This window comes from Panthera pardus, unplaced genomic scaffold (assembly GCF_024362965.1).
Source record: "Panthera pardus isolate Hobbes unplaced genomic scaffold, ASM2436296v1 HiC_scaffold_16, whole genome shotgun sequence".
Taxonomy (NCBI): Eukaryota; Metazoa; Chordata; class Mammalia; order Carnivora; family Felidae; genus Panthera; species Panthera pardus.
In genome coordinates this window covers 55,258,482-55,285,782 of record NW_026526721.1, presented here as the reverse complement: position 1 = coordinate 55,285,782, position 27,301 = coordinate 55,258,482, and the positions used below count along the sequence as shown (strand labels likewise).

At 37.7% G+C, this 27,301-nt stretch overlaps 1 protein-coding gene across 2 annotated transcripts in view; it reads right to left on the bottom strand.

The window, feature by feature from the left end:
* The window catches only part of LOC109266360 (T-cell receptor-associated transmembrane adapter 1), a 39,662-nt gene that overhangs the window by 6,439 nt on the left and 5,922 nt on the right, over nucleotides 1-27,301 (bottom strand). Inside the window, exons 2-5 of one of the 2 annotated variants that reach the window (XM_019448287.2) lie at nucleotides 19,629-19,739; nucleotides 11,484-11,520; nucleotides 3,997-4,058; nucleotides 919-1,007 (exon numbers count right to left, since the gene is read on the bottom strand). In XM_019448287.2, the coding sequence (XP_019303832.2) occupies nucleotides 919-1,007; nucleotides 3,997-4,058; nucleotides 11,484-11,520; nucleotides 19,629-19,739 (299 nt within the window). The remainder of the gene's footprint in view (nucleotides 1-918; nucleotides 1,008-3,996; nucleotides 4,059-11,483; nucleotides 11,521-19,628; nucleotides 19,740-27,301) is intronic. The other variant, XM_019448288.2, reaches the window with a different exon arrangement.

Genomic DNA, 27,301 nt, shown 5'->3' with positions numbered 1-27,301 from the left:
ATGCTGCTTCCCTCATAAGACCAAGAAGATAATGCATGTAAAGCACATATGATAAGGTCTGACACATAATAGCTGCATTGGAAGTGCTGGGCCTATGACAATTTCTAGAGAGTAGCAAGAGAGCACAAAATTGAAGAGAGAAAATCTGGGAGGAAAAAGAACTCTTTTAACTGAAATTTATGACATGTCAACAGCATGTAGACTAAGAATTGTGAATGGCTTTTGATGAAGTCAGTGCTATGTCTGAGGAGGTTGAACTGATTGTGGTACAAAAGGGAAAAACTATCCATTTCTTCTTGGGTTTTCATATGTTCCTGCTTACACTTTGTCCTGCCTAACCCTATACAAGCTATGTGAAAATCTCTTGCCATCAGCCCACGCCCATAGAAAATATACTAAAATTTATACTCATTTGCCTTATAAAATAGAAGTATGGTCTTTTATATCCAGCTCATTTATCTTTTAAGTAAAGCCCTCTCTCTTTCTCTCTCCCTCCGTCCTCCCGCCTCTCTCTCCCTATCCCCTCCTCTTCTCCCCTTGCCCCCATAAATTCCTGACATCTAGGTCTTTTGAGCATTATATATGTGCCAACTTTTGTATTTATCTTTGTGATGCACATAATTTTTTTTCAATCTGAAAGAAAAAGCTTCATTGACCGAGAACCACTTTTCCTTTCAATCTATTGCCTTTGTAATGGTACACAGTTCTGACTTTTCAAGTGTGTTTCCGAGCACTGTTTGCTTTGCCTTTGAGGTTCCCTTTAGAGCTCAGGTCCCAGAATTTGACGTTGATTCAGCCTGTAAAATCTCGGGCTGCTTCAGGTGTGAATCAGCATGTGCTGCTTTTGTGTTCTTGAAACATGTAGCTGTGCTGTGATCTAGGCTGAGCTTGATCCGTAATACAGAAAACAAAGCTCACCTGTGCAGGTGCAGTGGCTTTTTGCAGTTCATTTGCAGATCTCTCAGGTCGTGCTTTCATTTGTTCATAACAATTTTCATCCACTGGTTCTGATGAATTGAAAAGATCATGATTTACAGTGGAAAAATGATAAATGCTGGTGCCAATAAAAATACACAACCCAAACATCATATAGCTGTAAATGTGAAACCCCCAAGAGTCATTTGATTTGTCATTTTTTGGAGATGCAAATAAGGAAGCACAAACCATTTTATGCTTCAGAATGTGGAGAAGTCTTTTGCCCTGCAGCATTACCAATAAGACAAAAGAAGGTCACTTAGGATAAGGACTAGATCATATTAATTTATGCCATTTCAGGACATGACAGGCTCAACTTAAACTACCATTTAGATGTTAGAGATCCCATGTGTTCTATTTAGCCATGATTGCAAATGGTGCACGGTGGTGGCACAGTATAGTGCACATGCACTGATGACTGAAATTTGGCAATTCTTTCCATAAGTGAGAAGTTTCACTTCAAGACATTTTATTTATTTTTTATTTTTTTAAGTTTATTTATTTTGGAGTGGTGGGGCAGAGAGGAAGAGAGAGAGAGAGAATCTCAAGCAGGCACTACACTGTCAGTGCAGAGCATGACGCGAGGCTCAAACTCAGGAGCTGTGAAATTATGACCTGAGTCAAAGTCGGATGCTTAATGGACTGAGCCACCCAGGCACCCCATACTCAGAATCATTTTAAAACCTATGTCCTATTTTTTTATGTTTTTTTTTAATTCTTATTTAATTTATTTTTTCAACTTTTTAAAAAATGTTTATTTATTTATTTTTTGAGAGAGGGAGAAAGAGAGTGAGAGAGAGAGAGAGAGAGCAGGGGAGGGGCAGAGAGAGAGGGAGACAGAATCCCAGGCAGGCTCCATGCTGTCAGCACAGAGCCTGACGTGGGGCTTGAACCCATGAACCATGAGATCATGACCTGAGCCGAAACCAAGAGTTGGACGCTTAACCAACTGAGCCACCCAGGCACCCCTTTAATTTATTTTTTTAATTTATATCCAAGTTAGTTAGCATCTAGTGCAACAATGATTTCAGGAGTAGATTCCTTAATGCCCCTTAGCCCATCCCCCCTCCCACAACCCCTCTAGTAACCCCGTTTGTTCTCCATATTTAAGAGTCTCTTATGTTTTTGTCCCTCTCCATGTTTTTATATTATTCTTGCTTCCCTTATGCTCATCTGTTTTGTATCTTAAAGTCTTCATACGAGTGCAGTCATATGATATTTGTCTTTCTCTAGTTTCACTTAGCATAATACCCTCCAGTTCCATCCACGTAGTTGCAAACGGCAAGATTTCATTCTTTTTGATTGCTGAGTAATACTCCACTGTATATATACATACACCACGTCTTTATCCATTCATCCATTGATGGACATTTGGGCTCTTTCCTTACTTTGGCTATTGTTGATAGTGCTGCTATAAACGTTGGGGTGCATGTGCCCCTTCGAAATCTATGTCCTATTTTTGAAAAAGAATGTTTAGATTATGACTTTTGTCCCATATATCAGTGACAGTTCAGCCAGGCTGTTTTGAGGGTATGGAACTATGAAATGCTGGTCCTAAGTACTTAGAGCTTTTGTGCAACAGCCAGCAGACCTGTGCTCATTTCATCCTGTAGGGACATGCATAATAAATTATCCATCCCTTTCTTTCCCCCCAGACAGGCCTATATGAAAGGGAAAAGAAAGAGAGAAAGAGTGACTTGTAGGATGGCCTGTCACCTGACAGAAATGTGGATTGCACCACTTTGATCCCACATAAAGAAACATACATTTACTAATATAATGCAAGTTATCTTATAATCATTCAACCATTTCTGAAAAGTAACACAGAGGAGTGATGTTTCTCAAAGAATGGTCCATGGAAAACATGCATGACAATCACCTGGAGATTTGTCAACTAGCAAATTCCTAAACCATATTCTGGCCCTACTAAATCAGAGCCTGTGGGGTGGCACCTGTGTTCCCTTAGATACAGAAATTGCAGATATGGTGGGTTTTGCACCACCAGAGTACGTAAGAATTGAAACCTCAGATATTATAGGTGGGTACCACGATTCTGCAAGGTGAAACAGGAGGGCAAATTATAGGATAGTCCTAAAAAGTAGTTTTGATTTCTCAGAGTATAGAGACTAGAAGACACTTTACAAAGAAGGGAAAGACAAAGATTAAATAATATTTTGAAGCCTTTAATGGTCTCACATTCCTAACTTTAGGAGAATTGCATGGTGTTTTGATACACAGAGATTCAGAGAGTTTAGTCCATTCCTGGAAATCTCTGTTAACCCCTAACTTTCCTATCAGGAATTAAGTGAAGGACTTGTAGGGCCAGGATGGCGTTAAATACTAGCATTTACCCTTATGGCTTCTCTAATCAGAGCTCTGGGATCAGATCATTGTTATCTGTTTTAAGGAGTTTAGTGGCATTTTGTTTTGGAGTGGTTGGGATGTTTCAAGGAATACGGGAAGCTGGGAATTGAAAAGTACTTGTTACCTAAGAACAAAAAAATATAACCCACTCAGTGGCGATGTAGCTCTTTTCTTTCCCCATTTGCCCTTAACGTAGCCCTAGATTCTCTACTTAACCTGAGCAGATAAAATACAGGAAACCAGAGTACGTGTTCATTGTTCCAGATTATTCAGCGTAGATTTGCTTTTGTAGACAGTGCCAAACACTGTTTCCCTGAGCTATTTTCTGTTCTAGAAATATCTTTATTTCATAGAATTGTGTGTGTCAAAATTCATAGTAACAGGGTCTTCCTGTATTCACATTTCTTCTAGAGTAAAACAAAGAGAATATAGAAAAACAGGATGTTGACTTACACTGAGTATTTCAACACAATTTACAATATGTAGCTTTGGAAATATATACTAAATAAAATGCTAAATATTGTTGAATTTATGGTTACCATTTGGGAAGTTTAAATGTGATTGCAACCAAAAATAAGCCACCTCAAAATGCTGTGGGAGTAAGGGGAGGGATATTAATTTGTAGATAAATATAATTTCTGGAAACATAAAACTTACCTGGGACCACATCATCTAAGTTACCATAAATTGGTGTGTCTTCAATATAATACTCATCCTCCCTATAATAATGAAAAATAATTTATCTTATTAGAATCCACTTTATACACAGTTCTTACCTGGTTTCTCAGCTAAATTCAATATACGATTATATGTTCTTGTTTAACCGCAGCCAACCAAGGTAGATATATTTATGATGCAAGAGCACATGTGTGCCTGCGTGCCTGTGTGTGTGTTCATTTGAATAGGGTTTGTTTGGACTGTTCAGATAATAACAGCAAATACTTATTTAGCACTTAATGGTTGTCAGATGTTATTGGAACTGCAAGTTCATTTATTCATTTATTCCATTCTCAAAACAATCTGACCAGATAGGCACTATAGCATTCCCATTTAATAGATAAGGAACTTGAGGCACAAAGAAGTCCTATAATGTGAAGGTGAGAAGACTAGTCAGTGTCAGAGCTGTGACTAGAACCTAGGTTATCTATGGTCTTAATTATACATTATACTGCCTGTTTACATCCCCAGACTATTACTCTGAATCATCTGCTGAAACTGTGTTTACTAAATACTAATTGACAGTGATGCTTAGGAAATAAAAGGCCAAAGAAATATTGTAGAGTCAGGTTGGAAGGTGTAGCAAAATGACTGATCACCTATTCTATCCAGATGTTGTGCTAAATGTTTTATATACATTATACCAAAGTTCTAGGGAAATTCTGCAGAAATATTATTTCCCACTTTACAGACGGGAAGTCTGAGAATCAGCTAGATTAACATTATTTTCCTTAGCCTTATGTGTAATGCCAGCAATAAGTACCAGTTCGGAAAGCTTTTCTTTATGCCAGTGCTCATTCAACCCTCAGAACAATTCTGAGATGCTTTTTCTTTTTAAATCCCCACTGTGCATACAAGGAATTTGCAACTCCTAGAGTTAAAGTGGCCAAAGACAAGGATAGTAACTCGCAGTGCTAGGATTGTAATGCAAGTCTGGTCCAAAAGCCCTAAATATTATTTGTTCTTGATGTTTGATTAAATTTCCTTACAGCTTCATCTGAGTAATCCTTTTAGGATTAGAGTAGACATCTTACCATTGTCACCAGACAGTGACAATGGTCCTGGTGACCAGCTTTCACAATGGCAGGCTGGGAACAGAGGAACATATCAGGCAGTGAGAGTGGCATTTCATAAAATAGTAGCAACTGCTTTAACTTTGAGATTACATATCATCATGAGCTGGAGGGAACTGCATGAAAAGAAAAAAGAACACTTAACTGATCTCAAGGCATAACACCTGTGTTACTCCCTATGCTTCTGAAAGAAGGCACAGTATATGTAAATTAGTAAGTAGGTGTCCTAAAAAAAAAAAAATCAAATGATACCTGTATGAAATGGTTTGAAAAGTCCAGATGTTGGCATGTTTTTCTCTTATCTGATAACAAAGGAACTCATCTGTAACCTTTCTTTCCATCAGTAATTCAATACAGCTTAATATTGGGATATGGAGTAGTCCCTGTTCATGGTTTTTCTCTGGCTATGCAGAGAATATAATAGCAAAAGGTGAAGAATTTTTAATAAGACAATCCATCCATTTTCCTAGCTTACATAGATAGCAGATACAACCTGCAAATGATAAATCATGTCCAAAAAATGAATATCATTTCATTCCCTATGAATGAAAATAAGATGTGATTTATAATGCAGTGCCCTATGTCTACAGGCAGGTCTCAAATGATTAATCATCCGAAATAAACTATTACAAAGGAACAGTTGCCTAACCAACAAATTAAAAAATATATTTTTACTTGGCAATGCCAAATAGCTCCAGCCTATTGCAAATATCTAATAAACTCTAAGCACAAATATTTGGCAGTGTTTTATGTAGAAGATCAACTACTATTAAAAATAGATTAATAAATAAAGTCATATCCTAGAGGCTAGTCCATTGTTCTGAACATGTCTGAAATGGTCCTCTGACCAAAAAGCACATTTACTGACACTCCAACATCTAAAATAATGTTAATTATATCTTTTACTGGGGGCCAAGTTTTCTACTTTAGCATATATTTTCTGTATTCCCTATTTTTAAAGTTTTAATTTCATCATTATTTTATTGTGAAGAAGTCCTTTTAGAAAAGTGGTTGAATACTTTATTATCTAAGTAGATTAAATAAGTAAATTCAGTTTTTAAAAAAATCAGTACTTCCATCCGAGTGACTTTGGACATAAATTCTCTAAGTTTCAATTTCCTTATTTATAAAACAAGTTTATTAAACTATTTAATCACTATTTTTCTTTTCAGCTCTGAAATTCTAGGATATGAATGTAGGATTCCAACATCCAAATAAAAATGGAAGATATTTCTATAAAACTAAATAAAGCTATTTTAAGGGGCCAGAAAGTTGTGAGGTTGCAAAAAGAGCAAGCTTAGGGGTCTATCAGGAATTCTGGTAAGTGTTACCTTGATTTGCTTAGTAGGCATTTCTTCAAATTGTCAGATATATATGTTAGGCTCCATTAGTGTGTAACGTTTTTTAAAGCCATAAGAGGAGATAAAACTACTTTATGGAATGAGTATAGATAGAGAAGAGTTTCATGAGATTAGCCCTGAACACTCTGATGTCAAAGGTTCACGAATCAGCAGAGGAGAAGGAGCCGCTGGTAAGAAGGAAAATCAAAGATGGAGGTGGGGGGGCACCCAGAGCCTAGAGAAGTAAGTGTCTCAAGAAGTAGAGAGCATCGATGTATCAAATGCTACAGATGGACTGTATACAATGACACTAACATTTGGCCATGTGGATTTCAATGGTGACCTTGACAAGAGCTGAGTTGGTAGATTACTGAGGGTAGAACATTTTTTTTTTTAATTTTATTTTTTTATTATTTTTTTTATTTTTTAATATATGAAATTTACTGTCAAATTGGTTTCCATACAACACTCAGTGCTCATCCCAAAAGGTGCCCTCCTCAATACCCATCACCCACCCTGCCCTCCCTCCCACCCCCCATCAACCCTCAGTTTGTTCTCAGTTTTTAACAGTCTCTTATGCTTTGGCTCTCTCCCACTCTAACCTCTTTTTTTTTTTTTTTTTTCCTTCCCCTCCCCCGTGGGTTTCTGTTACGTTTCTCAGGATCCACATAAGAGTGAAACCATATGGTATCTGTCTTTCTCTGTATGGCTTATTTCACTTAGCATCACACTCTCCAGTTCCATCCACGTTGCTACAAAAGGCCATATTTCATTTTTTCTCATGAGGGCAGAAAATTGAATAGAGTAGGTTCAGGAAAGAAGAGAAGAGGAGGAGAAGCCAGAAAATGCAGACAGAACATAGATGGAACTTTCATGTTTTGCCGTAAAAGGTGCAGAGCAATGGGGCTGTAGCAATCTAGTATCAAGTATCTAGTATCTAGTATCAAGGAAGCTTTTCTTGTTTTCTTTTCTTTCCTTTTGTTTTTTTTGAATGAGACAATACTCTTTATATATTGAAAGGAATAATACAAAAAGAAGAAGCAATGATACAGGAGGAAAAAGGGAAAGTTGCTGAAGGGATGGGTCCTGAGTACATGCTTACTGAATTTTTACTTTCTTTGCCAGGGACTGTGCCATGGCTGTAGCTGTCTTGAACTTGGGGTGAGAGGACCAAGCATAGACCCCTGGTCCTGGGGAAGAGTATAAACCTTAGCAGTGGCTTTGTACAGTTAGAGACTAAGAAGTGAATCCAGTGGTATTCCCTGTGAAGGGGATGGTCAATGGATTCTCAGAGCAGTGATATCTAATACTAAATTTTTATTCTCTTGCTCAGTGTTCCAATTTTCTTCTAAAATATCCATTCTTTGTAGCCTATTAAAGATAAGGCACTTGTATTGCCAGTGCTTTGGAGCACTTGAAAAGAAGGATCTTTCACCACGTTTTTGGGGAATGGACAATAGAAAGATCTGCCAGCATGAAGAATTCTAAAGATATGGGGAAAGACACCTAGAGCAGTGACACAGAGCTAAGTGTGACAAAAGGACAATCAAGAATAAGATTTGATTTTGGGGGGGGGGGGAGCTGGGTGGCTCAGTTGGTTGAGCGTCCGACTTCAGCTCAGGTCATGATCTCACGGCTTGTGAGTTCGAGCCCCACGTCAGGCTCTGTGCTGACAGTTCAGAGCCTGGAGCCTGCATCAGATTCTGTGTCTCCCTCTCTCCCTCTCTCTCTCTGCCCCTCCCCTGGTCACACTCTGTCTCTCTCTCTCAAAAGTAAATAAAAATATTTTAAAAATTAATAAAAAAAAGAATAAGACTTTTGAAACCTATCTATACTTCTCAAGGATTTTTTTTATTAAGTTTTTTTATTTCTTTGGAAAGAGAGATAGAGACAGCATGAGTAGGGGAGGGGCAAAGAGAGAGGGAGAGAAAGAATCCCAAGCAGGCTTCCTGCTGTCAGTGCAGAGCCCAACGTGGGGCTCAAACTCACGAAATTGTGAGATCAGGAACTGAGCTGAAACCAAGAGTTGGGTGCTTAATGGACTGAGCCACCCAGGCGCCCCTCAAGAATTCTTAGGAAGAAATTCTTAAGAAGGGTTAAAGCATGGCTTACAGTTATTTGTACATTAAAACTAATAAACAGAAGGCTGGAAAATGTGGAGCTATTTTGGTTACAAGTGTGGCAGTGATCACGGTGAGGGCCTCAACTCCCTATCCACTTTGATGTCTGGGAAGGCTACTCAGAAGTTCTCTTGTCACAAGGATCCTCCCTCTTGAGAATGGATGAGGACAGCTAGAACCAGAAGTCTGGTCCCGGGCACTAGGTTAGTGTATTTAGTAAAGAGGGGAAGTGAATGGAGCCTACAGAGCCCCAGAAATCCAAGAAGTCATCTTAAGATGGAAGAATGGCTGAGATGAGACCTGTTTTGTCATAAAATCATGTTTCAGTGTCACCCAGAAGCAGACCGTGCAAAAAGCTGCTGAGAATCTGTCCTAAGTTTTTTGCAACAGACTCTGAAACTAAGGAGTCATGATGTGTTTAAAGTAGTCATAAACCTGAACTGATTTCTGAAATTAGAGGGTAAATATACCGTAAACGGGCAGGAATTTTCTTAGACCTTAATTTTCATCTGATAAAGCAGTACCTTTGTTTTTAAATCAACTCTGCTTTGTATGGAAAGCATTATATTATAATCTGTATTTTTCAGATGATACAGCTGAAGTTCACCAATGCTCATTTTCCTAAGACTACAAGCCTAGTAATTACAAGAGTTTGATTAAAATCCAGAATTGTCTAGATCTCAAATCCATGATATACCCACTGTATAATACTTCTAACACAGATCAAAAGACCAGAATTGTGTAGAATTCTATTTTAAAGGAAAAATAAAGTGGCCCAGAGGTAAATGCCAGGATGTGTGTATATGACTTTCTGTTAAATATAGATGCTACACTGTCTTTAAAGTGATCACATTTTTGACCTACTAGTGCAGGAAGGGCAGGGATTTGGGGAAGCAGGAAGACAAGATCAGAGAAGCAAAGTTCTTTCCCTTCAAGCATGGCTTCCAACCCAAACCACTGTTGGTGGAAAGAGGGTGCAGTGGGGGAGCCCTAGCCTCAAACCATCTAAGAACTGAGGAGGCATCACTAATTTTACTTCTACCTAAGAAAGATAGCTTTTATTTCCACTTGCTGTTTTCATGCTGAAGTTTTAATGGCTAGAGATAATTTCACATATTTTGTTTTTCCTGGAGCCTCCATGCCCTTCCTACAGTGGTGATTTTGGCTCCCAGACTACATAATCAGAAATAGACAAGCTGTGAAGTACAGACATAAACTTGTGAATTAACATGCCACCCACTTTTCATAGATAAAGTCTGCATCACATATTCAAATTATGCTTAAATTGAGACGTGTTACAATAGATAACAGATTAAATCTGTGAGGGAAGGATCTACATCTTTCCATCTTTGCATCTCTTGTCTACCACAATTCCTATTTGTTGAACCAATATTTGTTCAATGTATGAATGAGTAAGTGTTATAAAAGAACCAGCCTCTTTTTCGCATTTGCCCTATAGGTAAGGGCCTACTTACTTTGAGATGGGTATTTTACCAATTTTCCCTTCTGACTCTTAGCATCCTGATCCAAGAGTACCTACCCAGTCTTTAGCAGAATGATCAAATCACTAGATGTTCTATCACATTGCATCTTAATTACCTCTCAAATGATAATTATCATATAAATCGTCTAAGAGATTAACTTCTACATGGTTATATAGGATTTTCTTTGTCATGTTGTTTGCTGTAACCAAATCAGCAAATCAATCTTGATATGAGATAATGAATTGAAAATTATCTCATGTTATAGACCAATGTTAAACTGTAAAAATAAAGATTTTCTTCTTTGTGTGAATCTGCCTGCAGCTTAGATCCTGAATCTGCCAGAGATATTTCCACATGGAGAAAAATTTTAAAAAGGTCTTTTTAAAGGCTAACAAAAAGCTTATAATCTTATCCTACCCAGTGAGAAAGCTCTGTGTTTGTGAAAGACCTTTCTGCCTTTCAGTCTCCTATTTCAGAAAGGTCTTGAAGAGTCCTCTAGGAAATTCTCTATATTTAGATGTTTTTTTTTAACCTAAAGGAGAAATTTCCAATCTAATAACACAGTTGGGCCAGAATATACTGTGCAAGAAAATGAAAATTCTTTACTATTGTTTATACCATAAACCTTTTTTTATAAGGAAAAATCATACAAATTTCCCTGCAACTAATTCAACAGGTGTTAAAGAGAATAAGTTATATCTATAACCATATATAATTTTAGGGTTGATTTATCACAGTTCCCTATTGATTGACATTACTTTTCAAAGGAGCACACCACGAAGCATCTTCATGTATTTGTGTATGTATGTATATCTTTTTTTAATTTTTTAAAACATTTATTCATTTTTGAGAAAGAGAGACAGAGTGTGAGCGGGTGAGGGGCAGAGAGAGGGAGGCAAAGAATCTGAGCTGTCAACCCAGAGTCTGATGCAGGGCTCAAACTCATAGACCATGAGATCATGACCTGAGCCAAAGTGGGATGCTTAAACTGAACCACCCAGGCACCCCTGTATATCTTAAATTTTATTAGTTATTGCTAGATTCTTTTTCCACCCTGGTTTCTTAAGGGCCACACAATTCTATATATAATCAAACTGAATTCTTACAATCTGATTTGAATCATAATCTAGGATATAGCCTTTTGAAATTGACAAGAATTCTGTAGATACCAGGTTAGAGTCTCACTTCGTCCCTTAACCAGCTCTGTTATTGACTCAGGATGAGTAACTAGGGAAAATAATAACAGTATAGTTCTTGATCTTCAGATAGGAGTAAAAATAATTAAAACTCACTTTTCATTTTATTTTTACCCAAATGTGACAACCCCAAGCCAAACCTAAAAGCAATATAGCATTTATTACTTCCCCTTATTAGTTGGGAATCATAATATGGAACTTATTTTCTACATACCTGGGAATGTAGTCTTCAGTGCATTTGTACATTTTACCTGAAAGATATTAAAAATAGATAAATTAAAGAAGTTGACATTACATTTGTTAAAGCTTCTTGAGAATATTGTAAGGGGAGCTTAGCCTCATTGTCCTCAGTATCAGTTAATATCTTAAATCAAGACAGTTGGCCACCACTACCAGATATAATGATCTTATCTCATTTGGGCCATTCTTCTCTCTTGGAAATTTGAGGTGGAAACACAACACAGTCTGGAAGTGATATAGAGCCTTCATGTGTGGCCATTTTATGCAGGGGAACATCAAGTGATGAACATGGGGACCTCTACCCCTGCCTTTCCGGTGGGCAATCCAAGGTAGGTGGGGCACACTGTCCCTTCTGTCTTCACATTCCATGAAACAGCTCTGCCTCCTTCTGTCATATTTCCCTCTTTGCCCTTGGTGATTTGAATAAGCTTTTCTTCCCTACCAAAAACAAACAAAAAAATATGAAACAAAACAAATCCTAGAAGACTTATGTATTTATTTCTGAAGTGTCTGTTAACACTTCTTGTCACATGAACAGGAACATAAAAATTATGTTCAGGAAGTTGCTCTGGATGTGATTCTATCTCATCCACATGGGCAAATGCAAGTAAGGGCAGATGAAGATTCTAAGGAGAAGAAAACTGTAAAAAGTTGGGAACACAGTCTAAAAGTAACCAAAACAGTAGAGTGGGTTTTTAGGGAAAACAGTATAGGGGCGCCTGGGTGGCGCAGTCGGTTAAGCGTCCGACTTCAGCTCAGGTCACGATCTCACGGTCCGTGAGTTCGAGCCCCGCGTCGGGCTCTGGGCTGATGGTTCAGAGCCTGGAGCCTGCTTCCGATTCTGTGTCTCCCTCTCTCTCTGCCCCTCCCCTGTTCATGCTCTGTCTCTCTCTGTCTCAAAAATAAATAAACGTTAAAAAAAAAAAAAAGAAAGAAAGAAAAACAGTATACTGGTCTGCAGTGACAATACTGACCAGAGATCTGATGTAGGCTTATAAAAACCATGAAAAAATTATGTGCCAAGTTTCCAAAAGGAACCCACTGTTAAAACCTTGAAGATGGTGGCTCAAATGCAAACAAAAGGAAGTATTCTTACTTCAAATTAAATATGTATGTTTAAACTGGAAAAAAAAATAGTTTTAAGAATTTTTTTGGTGAAAAGCAATAGACTCATAAAGAATTATTGAGAGAAATTAAGGGAAAATTAGGACACAGTTTTAATAATTAAGATTAATATTATGAACAAGTCTGTATTATCTGTTCATCAGTAAATTTTCTTAGATGTTTAATTGAATGGATATAGCAAATACTGTGATATGTGGTATATTTTGACTGTATGTTATTCAACCTGGCATTAAATAGCAAAATCTTGTGAAAGCTATTTCTATAAAAATGAAGCCCATCATTATCTGAGTGTCTGGCAATATCACAGAGAAAATAGTGACCAAAGGGTGATCTTTCAGTTTCAACACACACAAAAAAAACACCATATTGGTAGGGAACTGGCAAAAATATTTTCAAATGACTGAGTAAGTCACCAAACAACTAGGTAGATTATTTTTAGTTAGATTTATGTGTGACAAAGCTAAGTTATTCTTCAGAGAGGTCATTAACTGTTAGAGAAACATTATTGGGACAAATTATTAAAATCATCACGTTGGGGGATGAAATGGACCTGTCACATGTCAGTGTGTTTGGAAGAATTCTGTGAAGGACCAAATGTAGGAAGTTTTGCAGAGCATGTATACGTAGCATCTATGGGGCCAAAAATGATTAGTGTGATCCACTTAGGATATATCTGAAAGGCTCCTCTTCTAGCCCACAGGCAATGCCCTAACATGACCTGCATATAAAAGATGCAGTCATTTCGACTACCTTCAGATTAGTCTTGTGAACATGAACACAGATGGATGTTGAGGGAGGCTAGAGAAGTCTACTGTTGCACAGAGCCACAAGTTAATGGAAACACAAGATCGGAAAGCTTCAGAAACATAAAAAATATCAATAAACATAAGAAAAATTAGCTAGTATAGACGAGAATATTGAAAACTGGAAAATACAAAGTATGTGTTGAGTTCTTTTTAAATGACAGAAATGTTTATACTCAGGTTGTTAATTATTGTTCATATTTGCCTGGAATTAAAATGCATATACAAGAATTTAGTCAAACGGTAGCCTGATGTAACACAGAAAAATTCAAGGTGAGAAATCAGAAGAGTGGATATGGGTAGCAGTTCTTCAGTGCATTTGCCATGTGCCAACATGCAAATCACTTTTAAAACTCTGATTCTCGGGGCACCTGCGTGGCTCAGTCGGTTGAACATCCGACTCTTGATCTCATCTCAGGTCATCATCTCACAGTTCATGAGTTCAAGCTCCATGTCGGGCTTTGTGTTGTGTCATCACAGATCCTGTTTGGAATTCTCTCTCCCTGTCTCTCTGCCCCTACCCCACTCATGCTCTGTCATTCTCTCTCTCAAAATAAATAAACTTAAAAAAAAAAAAAACAAACCACTCTTCATTAAAAAAAAACAACAAAATACCTGTGATTCTCTTTATCCATAGAGATAATAATGCCAACAGCATGTGAGTAGATGTAGAAGATAAATGAAATAATTTTTGTTAAAAACATTTTAGAAAATGACAGTTGATTTTCAATATTGTACATTCTAAATCCAATCATATAATAAGCCACAACTTGACTGTGCTGATTTGAATTCAATCTCTTCATTAAATGGATTAGCTGAAAACAAGTTGGTATAATTAAAATGCAATTTTAATTGCAAGTAAAGCTTGATTTGTAGTGAAATGACCGAATCTCACTTCTGGCAAGAGGATTGTCATCAAGTAAGTGTTAAATTGAAAGAAAAGATTAAAAATAAACAAAGAATTTGAAGGCAAAAATAGTGACATTACTTAAATAGAATAAGAAAACATAGGCATGGGGTCAAAGGTTACCCCACACAGACTAATAGTTTTAAATGTTTTTTATTTTTATTTTTTTATTTTTATTTTTGAGAGAGAGAGAGAGGAGAGGAGGGACAGAGAGAGGGAGACAGAAGATCCAAGCTGACAGCAGAGAGCCCAACGCAGGGCTCAAACTCACAACTCCTGAGGTCATGACCCAGCTGAAGTCAGATGCTTAACTGACTGAGCCACCCAGGAGCTCCCAGACTAATATTTTTAAAAGATAATGTGGATTTTCCAGTTGGAGGTGCTTGGAGTATGAATGTTGGTACCTGGAAACTATACCAACGTGATGTGTGAAAGGATAGCTCTATGGAAAGAAAATGTTGGGTGGATTATCAGTAGAGAAAAGGAAAACTAGGTTTGGACCAAAAAGATTTGTGGGAAAAAGAAAACAGAAGCCACTATATGAAGGATACAGTATAACAATGTGATGCTTACATGGAAGGAAAGGAAATTAAAACAATGTGGGGAAAAAAGTAAGTACTGGGTAAAGGACATGATACATCAAGACCAATCATATTGAAGAAGCACCCAGAAATGGTCCTTCAAAAGGTCAAGGACACCACCTTCTCCACTCCTCTTAGAATTTAAATGTGTATTCCGGAGCTGGAGATCTGTACTTGTGTGGTTTTAGTTTTACATCCTTAATATAAGAAGTATGGTAGTATATGATTTCTTTAAATAGGGGAGTGGTAGGGGTGCCTGGGTGGCTCAGTTGGTTAAGCATCCGACTTCGGCTCAGGTCATGATCTCACGTTGTGTGAGTTCAAGCCCCAAGTCGGGGTCTGTGCTGACAGCTCAGAACCTGGGGCCTGCCTCAGATCCTGTGTCTCCCTCTCTCTCTGCTCCTCCCCTCCTCACTCTCTCTCTCTCTCTCTCTCTCTCTTTCTCTCTCTCTCTCAAAAATGAATAAACATTAAAAAAAATAAATAGGGGAGTGGTAATCAAAAGTTTAGAGGTTGGAGCTAAGGAGAAAGGTCAGCAAGCTCAGGCTCCTGAATAGAGTTTGCTCCGTCATGAAGGCTTATAAGTTTAGTTAAAAATAGGGGTGCCTGGGTGGTTCAGTCAGTTAAGTGACCAACTCTTGATTTTGGCTCAGGTCATGGTCTCACAGTTCATGAGTCTGAGCCCCACATCTGGCTCTGTGCTGACAGTGTGGAGCCTGCTTGGGATTCTCTCTCTCTCTCTCTCTCTCTCTCTCTCTCTCTCCCTCTCCCTCTCTCTCTCCTCTCTCTCTCCTCTCTCTCTCCTCTCTCTCTCCCCTCCCTCTCTTTCTGTCCCCTCTGCCTCTCTCTCTCTCAAAATAAACTTAAAAAAATGTTTTTAATAAAAATAAATGACATGATTTAAAAGCTACCCAATTATCTCAGTGATATTTAGTCAAATAAAAAGCAGTTTTTATGTTGCTATGAAGCAGTTGCATTTGCAAGATTCTGTGTGAGAAGAACTGGGTGAGTTTTCATAATCCTTTCTATGATTCAGATATAGACAACTTGCGGTCAGGTTCATGGCTGAGAGGATGTAAGCAAACATTTGCTTTTATGTTTTCCCCTTTATAGTGTTTACTCTTCCATATGCAATACATAACAAGAAAAAACAGCACATGACTTAAACTCCATAATAGCATTTTTTGATACATTCTTCATGTGAAAATGTGAAAAATGTGCCATAATTTTCAAGCGTATAGGAAATATACTGATAGGACTTTGATGTATGAGCAAACTATGAACTTATTTATCCTTCTTCTCAGAACAGAGAAGAAAGGTTGGATAAAGGATATTTTTTGGTTTTAAAGGAAGACAAAGCTAATACATTCCTAGCAGAAAAAGAAATAAATATAATCCTCCCAAAGAACAGACAAAGAATCACATAAAATGTAGGGTTTATTTTGGGAGGAAGGGATAACTCCATTACAAAGCCTCTACCTAGCACTGCTACAGAAAACATCAAGGAGAGGCTTATCATGTCCTCCTGATTGAATGTGTAGATACTGTATTGTTGCCGGGGTGGAGATTTTCTTTTGTAAGCTGTTTAATACACCAGCAAAACTCATTCACTGACTCTTCGCCTTAGGTGGAGTCATATCTTGCAAGTTTCTTAGCCACAAAGAGTAGCACAAAGATGCAAAAATAAAAAGTTCCATGGGGACACGGATACAGAGGCACTGTATTCCCAGACCACGTGGCAGAAAAGCTGGCAAACATAATTGAATCTCCTCTGGTCTGTCTGGCTAGGAGAAACAAAGCCGGAGGAGTCTTTAGCAGGACTGGGAGGAAGTCAGTTGGCAGAACTAATCCCAGAGCCCGCTGGAACCCCTGTGTGAGAAAGCGCTATTTGCTCACGTGGACTAGCAAGGGTGGCAGTTACTACTGATGCTTGGGGGAAACCGTCAGGAGAAGCGGAGATGTTCGGGAGAGGGCTGCAAACAGAAAAAGGGAGGTGGGATGAGAATGAAAGGCATTTTGGCATCAGTGAGCACTGTGCAAAGCTAATTTGAGGTTTGTACGCTAATAAAATGCATGACCCAGGGTTGTGTGCTTACCTACAAAGGGCAGGTTTTGCTCAAATAAAGTAATTTGCAGTAGGCTAATGGTTAGAACTGATTCCATGAGAGCCTGTGGAAAACTCTCTAAAATGAGCCTGTATGTTACTTAAAAGAACACAGCAATAGAGGTTATTGCATAATCGTGTTAGATAATATAGAGGTGGGGCAGGAAGTGACACAGGAGCTGGAGAGGACCTAGAGAATATAGAGTTGGTGGGAGTGGTGAGAAGCCAGAGGAACTAACATTCCCTGAAATAACCAACACTAAAGTTAAATGGGATAATACATAGTCATAGCGGGCCTTTAACAAATGTTTGTGGAAGGAGGGAAGGAAGCACCAGGGCAACCAATAGTGGTGATGTGGGCTACACGCCATGCAGGAATGACCTCCTCAGTCCCCAGCACTGTGCCGAGGTATCTGTATAATTCTGGCAAGAGCCCTATGGTATAGATGATATTCTCCACATTTTGTAGACAAGGGAACTGAGACTATGAGAAGTTATGCTTCTTGTATAAGAGATCTCCCAGGTAAATATTGAAAGCAGGGTTCTAATTCATGACAGATTGACTTCAAAAGCCATGATGCTAAAAACAAATTGAGAGAACTGAAATTGATTTTAAAAATACAACAATAAGTGTAATTTACTATTTCCTGCTTTTAAAAAACTGTTATTTCCTACCATACTGCTTTTAGACAAAGTAATTTATGGCATGCCTGAGGCAGTAAGGGTTTGTACAATTGAAAAGAAAAAAAAAATAAAATAAGTCTGTTTTTTTTTTTAAGGAAAAAGTCTTTCTTTCTTTCTTTCTTTCTTTCTTTCTTTCTTTCTTTCTTTCTTTCTTTTCTTTCTAAAAAATTAGTCTACAGTCTTTTAGTAGTGGTCAACTAATCATTATAAGAAAACAACTCTCAAAAGGAGTTCATATGATGGCAAATGGTATGAACATGGATAAATAAATTCCAATGGACAAACCATCAAAACTGAGAACTAAAAAGCCCACTTCTTCCCTGGTTCCACACAGATCTCTGGATGATTGTCACTGAAATCAGTGGGAGAGTGAAATACCAGTTCATGATGGTTATTCTTGCCCTGGCTTCCACCTGCAAACATTTCACCTCTATGGCTCTACGTTCACCTTTTTCCAACTCAAATGACAATATTATCTGCATTCGTAAAACATTTTAGTGAAGAAATTAAAGTATAGTCATGTTAAGCTATTATAAAAAGAAGAATTCTAATGTTAGCTCATTTTTTTATGAAGAAAACTTTTTTCGAAGATGTTGGATGGTGGGTCATTGATGTATCTGACTTATAAAAGGTATTTGAAAAAATATTTGATAAAAAAAATTAATTGCTGAAATCATTGCTAATGAAAAAGCATTGCCTGCCTGGAGTTTCAGGCATAGAAATGATAAATAGAGATCCTAAAAGAGTGTTGGCTTTCTGGCCAAGGACATTTGATCAACAGTGTAAAAACAGAATGTGCTCGTGGAAACCAATTTGGACAGAGAATTAGACAGACTGGGCCCATATCCTTGGCTTTGCTATTGAGTAGATGTGTGACCTCAACTATGCCACTTCACTTTCTAGTGCTTCTTATCTTTTTTGAGAGGCATGACAATAATGTCTTCTTCTTTATATTTTATATTTGTGTTAGCAACACTGAAGAAGACACTCATAAGAGGATCAAGGACTCTCCCCAGAATCTGACTATTGTTCTAAATTAGCGCCCTGCAGTTTTTCTGGGTCACATGTTTCTAATGTAATTTTATTAACTTCATTTTATTTATTTTCATCTGTTAAAAAGCATTGACATTTTGTTTTCTATTCATTATTACCACAGAAATGTCCTGCCCCCAATAGAATTTTGGCTCTAGCATATTAAGACCTTTCCCAGAAATAGGTGAACTTGCATAACCATCCATCCATCCATCCATCCATCCATCCATCCACCCGACATGCTTGTGCTGAATGCCAATAGTGTGCAAATACTGTGCCAATTGCTGCACACTACACTATTTCAGTCATGCCCATGAGGATGAAAACCACATGGTTAAAACTGCTCACCAGCTGTTGAAAGGAAAAGCTGACCCTGGGAGTGTTAGATAATGCCTGTGGGTCAGCCTGTTGCTTTTCTAGTTCTCTCCTGATCCCAATACAGTCCTACTGCACATTAGAGGCTCTGACTTGATGCTGAGGGGTTTGAGTAGGCATGAGTAGAAGCTTCAAAATTTAGTCTTCACTTTTCCTATCATGCATCAGTGAGAATCTTTATGGCTGCTACAGAATAAATTACAATTTCTCAACTACTGTTGAATTGGAGAAGAAAAACTACATTTTACCAGGACAATTCTTTCTTACTCTGTATCTCAGGGCGGAGATAAAGCAAAGATTGGGAGTCTGTTCATATTCTAATATGATTGTATTTTTAAAATAAAAAGAAAACTTTAGAGTGGAAAAAAAGTATCAAATAGATTTTCTACAGATAAAAATATCCTATTGCATCTCATTTCATAAAATTGTCTTCTTCTGTAGATTTTCCAGTGACTCAGTCTCCATTCATGCGGGAGTAGATGTGTGGCTATTTCTCAAAATGTCTTACCTTGTCGCTGCTTTTCCACATAGTGGGAAATATTGAAGATCAGTGATACAATCAGAGCTAATCCCAAAAAGGCTAGAATTACCCAGACATAATAGTGGCATCCAGGGTTTTCTGGAAAACAAACAAACATAGCTATAATATATTAGCTGCTTACCAATTTGTTTTGAATTGGGTATTCCCACAATTGAAACCATAGTATTTATTCATAATGAAGAACAAATCCTCTGCCACAAAATTAATTACCATTGACAGACAAAGGTTTCTTATAGATTTCAAATGGGTATTGGTGGTAAGTCCCTGCATTCAGCATGAACAAAAGGAAGCAAGTTTCCCACATTCTTAGTGTTGATGAAAGACATTTTTAGTGTTGCTGCTAAAATTTGACAACTGGTGACTGATTATAAAAACTTTGGTTCAAAATCAAGAACATCCAGATTCAATCCAAATGGAATTATAATTGTTTTCTTTGAGTACTTGTTGGCATTGTAGTGGTTGTTGAACTGCCCTCAGTGGTCCTGTGTTTTTGAATAGATCTTTCATTTTCTTTCTTCCTTTCTTGCTTGCTTTCTTTTTTCTTTCCTTTTCTTTTTTTCTTTCCTTTTTTCTTTCTTTCTTTCTCTTTTTTTTTAAATATTTTTTTTAACGTTTATTTATTTTTGAGACAGAGAGAGACAGAGCATGAATGGGGGAGGGTCAGAGAGAGGGAGACACAGAATCCCAAACAGGCTCCAGGCTCTGAGCTGTCAGCACAGAGCCTGACGTGGGGCTCGAACTCACGGACCGCGAGATCATGACCCGAGCCGAAGTCGCCGCCCAACCGACTGAGCCACCCAGGCGCCCCTCTTTCTTTTTCTTTCTTTCTTTCTTTCTTTCTTTCTTTCTTTCTTTCTTTCTTTCTTTCCATATTTATTTTTAAATGAATATAGGCATATATATAATTAAATATATAAAATATATATACATTTATGATATAGATGTACATATACATATAATTTGCATATTGTTTATTTATATATACTTTGCTTTTGTTTGAACTAGTCTGTGGCTCTTTTTTTTTTTAATTTTTTTTTTTAACGTTTATTTATTTTTGAGACAGAGACAGAGCATGAACAGGGGAGGGGCACAGAGAGTGGGAGGCACAGAATCGGAAGCAGGCTCCAGGCTCTGAGCCATCAGCCCAGAGCCCGATGCGGGGCTGGAACTCGCGGACCGCGAGATCCTGACCTGAGCTGAAGTCGGACGCTTAACCGACTGAGCCACCCAGGTGCCCCGTCTGTGGCTCTTTAAACACCAGCAAATCTATTCACTAATGTCTGCTACCTCGTCTCTATTTTTGCACCATGTTATTTAAATGTTCAGAATACCATAAACTCCACAGAGAATAGGACCATTTCTGTCTTCTGCTCTGTAGTATCATATATAATGTACATAATTTACAAACATTTTAAAATAATTAATTAGTAAATGGGACAAGTTAACTGATGGTGGTGGTGAAATGGGTGGTTTATTTTCTTTAAGGGAATTTTTATGTTTCATAGAGTCTTAGAAAATTGAGAAGACTTGAATAGTCTTTTATCCTCCAATAAACCTACAAATTAATTTGGTTAAAAACACTAAGGTTTGGAAAGGCCTTATTTATTCATTATGAATATAATCCCATAAATATTTATGAGAATTCTACAACACAGTAATCATTAACTATTTAAAATGTACTACTAATTCTAGGTATCGCACGATACTGCCTACATTCCTAGAATTGTTTATTTGGTTTTTATGTTTAACTGTTTATGAAAAAAACACAAGTTCATACTAAGTCTAAATTTTAAAAATTCTAGCAATAGCAAAATATAGAATAACATATAAGGTTCTCCACTAGAGCATAAATGGGTCACTAATATTATACTAATTAGCCTTTTAAAAAAACTTACCAGTGCGTCTGGAGGATTTTTACCATGTTATGTTATCTGTAGTGGTGGCATGGAATAACACAGTGCTGTTGTAATATAATTCATCTACCCATTTTTCTAAGATGGATATTCTGATTTTTTAAAACGTTTTTCTCTTACAAACAATAATGCAACAAACTTCATTGGACAGGCATTTAACACATATGTGAGCTTATCTGTAGAAAGAGGCTCCTGGGAATACAATTGCTGGGTTAAAGGGAATTTTTAAGGCATGCTTTCAAAGAAAGATTGTTCTCTACCTCCCATTGATAATAGTCCTTTTCAGGTGGTTAATGTAACCAGAATTGTGAAGAATGAGGCCAACAAGCCATCTTAGTTCCCAGATGGGTCTCAGTTTCCTTCTTTGCTATATCACAACACAGAGGTATTAATTTCTGCTTTGTTATCAAATTAATGGTTATATACATGAATTCTGTTATTAAAGACTTCTTTTCTTCTAGTAAAGAAAAAGTCCTAGTTCTAGATTCTTTCACATTTTAAGGTAATTTGAGGGCACACACTATGTTTTCTATCAAGATAGCTCACAATTATCATTTCAGGTTATTCAGTCTAGTACATTCTAATCACTCACCCTTTGCAGTCACTGTATTTGGTGACAAACAAATGAACTTTAGTTGCTACCCAGAGGCCAGACTTATATATATCATCCGTGTTCAATATTAAAAACTATTAGTGAACTTAGACAAGCAAAAAAAGAAAGCTAAGAATCAACCATAATCCTATTATCAAGAGACAATCACTGTGAAAACCTTGGTTCATATACTTCGAATTATTTTTCTCTGTATAGAAATGATTATGGACAGAGACATAAGATTCAATTATACTGAATATACTGTTATCTCCTTTCACCCCAACAATTTATAGTGTGCTTCCTTTCCTATAAATAAAATATGCTTTCATTTCTTTTAGCGGCCTTATATTCCACTGAATGAATTTTCTATAATTTATTTAAACAATCCCTTATCATTAGACATGTAAGTTGCTTGTGATTTTTAGTTATATAAGCAGTATTGTGATGAATATCTGTAGCTAAAACTATATATCCAACCTTAATTTTTTATTTCAGGTAAAAATTCTTTTTTTAAAGTTTATTTTTGAGAGACAGAGAGGGTGAGCGGGGGAGGGTCAGATAGAGAGGGAGAGAGAGAATATCAAGCAGGCTCCATGCTGTCAGCATGGAGCCCAATGTGGGGCTCAAACTCTCAAACCATGAGATCATGACCTGAGTCAAAACTAAGAGTCAGACATTCAACCAACTGAGCCACCCAGGCACCCCTCAGGTAAAAATTCTTGATTTGTGAGGTCAAAATATATACACATCTGAAAGGATTTTGATATCTTGATGGCCCAGGTTTTAATTTTTTTAATGTTTATTTTATTACTTATTTTTTGAAAGAGAGACAGAGTGTGAGTGGGAGAGGAGCAGAGAGAAGGAGACACCGAATCTGAAGCAGGCTCCAGGCTCTGAGCTGTCAGCACAGAGCCCAGCAAGGGGCCCAAACTCATGAACCCTGAGATCATGACCTGAGCTGAAGTCAGACATTCAACCAACTAAGCCACCCAGATGCCCCGTTGATGGCCCAGGTTTTAAAACACAATATTAAGGGGTGCCTGGGTGGCTCAATCAGTTAAGCATCTGAGCTGGGCTCAGGTCATGATCTTGCTGTTAGTGGGTTTGAGCCCCTGTCGGACTCTGTGCTGGCAGCTCAGAGCCTGGAGCCTGCTTCGGATTCTATGTCTCCCTCTTTCTTTGCCCCTCCCCTGCTTTTGCTCTGTGTCTCTCTCTCAAAAATAAACATTAAAACAAAATTTTTAAGGGGCATCTGCGTGGCTCATTCAGTTAACCAGCAGACTTGGGCTCAGGTCATGATTTCACGGTTTGTCAGTTCAAGCCCCACATCGGGCTCTGTGCTGACAGCTCAGAGCCTGAAGCCTGCTTCAGATTCTCTGTCTCCCTCTCTCTCTGCCCCTCCCCTGCAGGGCTCCCTCTCTCTCTCTCTCTCTCTCTCTCTCTCTCTCTCAAAAAGAAATAAACATTAAAAAAATTAAAAAAATTTTTTAAACACAATATTAAGAAGACCCTTCTCAGGCTGGTCTGGCCTGTGATCCTATTAGTTAATTGGCCCTGACTTTATGTTTATGGCTCTTTTGGTTCAGCCACACTACATCAACCCCCATCCTGATAGCTACTATCTTCCCACACACTGTCTCATGTAGTCTCCTCCTTCGTGGTTTGTGGAGGAAGTTGTCCCTTTGTCTTTTCTCTGGAGCCTGTGACATGGGTACTTCATGAGAAGGCACCTGCTCTTATCTCTGCCCTAAGCATAGAGAACATCACAACACTTTTCTTTCCTTACCATGAACTGTTTCCACAAAATGTTGCTTTAAGTTTTCTAATTTTAGGACTTATCTGCTATACTTACCCAATAATATACCCTGCTCCAATCGTTCTGAAGCACTTATGATGCTCAATAGATACCATACTTACATTTCATGTCCTTATGTCTCTGTATATTTGCTCCTTTGCCTGAAATGCCTTTCTCCTCAGCTGTTTGACAGATTCATAGTCATCCTTCAAGACTACCTTTTCTTTGAAGCATTTGCTCTATGCTGCCTGTCCCCCACCAAGTGACATCTTTTACACCCCCCTACGTTTCAACAAATATTGAGATGACCATCTATGTGTAAAAATCTCTTCCTACTTGACTGTGAACTTCCCAAAGGACAGAAAGAATGCCATATTCATCCTGGTCTTCATGCCTCAATTTCCTCATTTTACCTATTTTTGTGGGGATTAAGTGAGTTAAGACATGTAAGGAGATTTGTAGAAGAGTGTTCCTCGCCAGTAAGATGCCCCATAAATGTTAGCTATTGCATCGTTTTCAAAAATTTTTAGTGTAGTTGACACACAAGGTTACATTAGTTTCAGATGTACGTTTCTATTCATTATACGGTCACCACAAGTGTATCTACCTTCTGTCCCCACACAACACTATTGCAATACCATTGACCGTATTATCTATGTTGTACCTTTTATTCCCATGACTTAGTCAACTCGTAACTGGAAACTATCGTTATTCTTATTCTCATCTCCCTACTAGTGAGACTCCTGTTATTATTTCTGTAACCTATTCAGCACAAAGTAGGTTCTCACTGAACACGTGTCAACTGACTAAATAAAAGACAAGTGGAATAAAGACAGACAATGTAATGACTAGGGCCAACAGAAAAGTTCTGATCAAATATGAGGTCTAGGCACACTCACAATCTAGGAAAGACAAGTTGAAGATCATAGTACATTTGTCTCTAGTGCTGTTGAGAAAAGACCTACCTCCCAGCAGCTATGAGATAGATCCTTGTGAAAAGAAGAGTAACACATTAGGCCGCTGTAATCTTGGTGAAAGTACTCATGAACAACATCCTAATTCTCTCTGCCCTGAACCTACATTTACCAAAAAACCTACAGATTATTATATTTTTTCTAAGAACTTGATACAAGGAAGTTGGTGCTAACAGCTAGGTATCTAATTAAATTTATGGGGTGTACACCACTATAAACATAAAATTTTATTTTCTTGTTTAAAAATCAGTCTTTGGGGAGTTTGGTTAGTGTCAGCGAATTCTCTGGGAAAGGAATTTAAACAATACCACTAGTTGAGGTAAGCTGTATGAGCCAGCTACAACCCTAGGAAATATATGCCTGCATAAAACTGGGATGTTAATGACTTAAGAGTCAGGATGAATAGAAATAATCTCCTCACAGAACACACAATAACTTTCAGAAGCATGAAGTGGGATATGCCTTCATTCCTCAACTTTTGCCTTGAAGACCCATCAATATCTTTACTTTTACTTATTAAAAATGCACACTGTCCTACTATGAGAAGAGAAAAATAAGGGTTTTCTTTATGCTGAAAACATGGTTCTACCTTCATAAATCAAGAATGGCCTCATGAAATAGTTGTTTTGTCTGGTTATTGTTAGCAAAAGAATGGGCAAAGTATAACTATTTATAATTATTGTTTTAGGCAAATATTTGTTATTATTTTTTTCAGCCTACTAGTTATATACCACAATATAGCACAGTTTACCTAAGAACACATATCACAGCTAGTTTATTTTAGAGTTGACCTGAAAGTTGCATTGTTTTAAATGAAGCATTTGATAGATGTATTAACAATTTACCTTTGGCTAAATTGGGTGACTTGTAGTCTTGTGTTAGAAATAGTCCAGGGGGTCCTGAGTGGCTGAGTTGGGTAAGTGGCTGACTCTTGATTTCAGCTCAGGTCATGATCTCACAGTTTGAGATCAAGCCATGCATCGGGCTCTGTGCTGACAGCATGGAGCCTACTTGGGATTCTCTCTCTCCCTCTCTTTCTGCTCCTCCCCTGCTCACATGTGTGTGCTCTCTCTCTCAAAATAAATAAATAAACTTAAAAAAAAAAAGAAATCATCCAGTCTAATTTTTCCAGAAAAGAAATACAGATGGCCAGCAGACACATGAAAAGATGCTCAACATCACTCATCATCAGGGAAATACAAATCAAAACCATAATGAGATACCACCTCACACCTGTCAGAGTGGCTAAAATGAACAACACAGGAAACAACAGATGTTGGTGAGGATACAGAGACAGGGGATCCCTCTTACACTGTTGGTAGGAATGCAAGCTGGTGCAGCCACTCTGGAAAACAGTATGGAGGTTCCTCAAAAAGTTAAAAATAGAACTACCCTATGACCCAGCAATTGCACTACTAGGTATTTAGAGGTATTTACCCAAAGGACACAAAAATACTAATTGGAAGGGACACATGCACCCCAATGTTTATAGCAGCATCAATAGCCAAATTATGGAAAGAGCCCAAATGTCCATCAACTGATGAATGGATATAAAGATTTGGTGTGTGTATGTGTGTGTGTGCGTGTACTCAGCCATCAAAAAAAGAATGAAATCTTGCCATTTGCAGTGATGTGGATGTAGCTAGAAAGTATTATGCTAAACGAAATAAGTCAGAGAAAGACAAATACCATATTATTTCATGTATATGTGCAATTTAAGAAATAAACAGATGAAGATGGGGCGGGGGGAAGAGGGAGGCAAGCCATAAAAGACTCTTAACTACAGAGAACAAACTGGGGGTTGCTGGAGGGGAGATGGGTGGGGGGATGGGCAAAATGGGTGATGAGTATAAAGCAGAGCACTTGTGATGAGCACTGGGTGTTGTATGTAAGTGATGACTCACTAAATTCTATACCTGAGATTAATATTACAGTGTATGTTAACTAACTTGAATTTAAGTAAAAACTTTAAAGAACATTTACTTTAGAAAATTTGTAATTAAAAAAAGAAGAAGAAGAAGAAATTGTCCAGTCTAGAATTATTGCATCAAATCCTATGACATACACTTTGGAACCTTGATCATTCAATCATGCACATGCTGAAAGGATGCAAAACTGATTTTGGAAGGAAATTTTGACCCTGCCTATAGGTTGTCCCTGGATCTACCTCTGAATGAAAGCAGAATGGGCTTTGATGGCTTTCTATTCTGGGAACATGTCCCAGTTATGTTCCCAAAATGTTTTAAGAGAATATCAAAGTGGTTTCCCTCTCAGCTGACAATCTGCCCTAAAATGGCAACAGAATACTGAACTTCAGGTTATAGTCAGAAAATAAAAATTTAAACACTGTCACTCTGTTTGTTCTC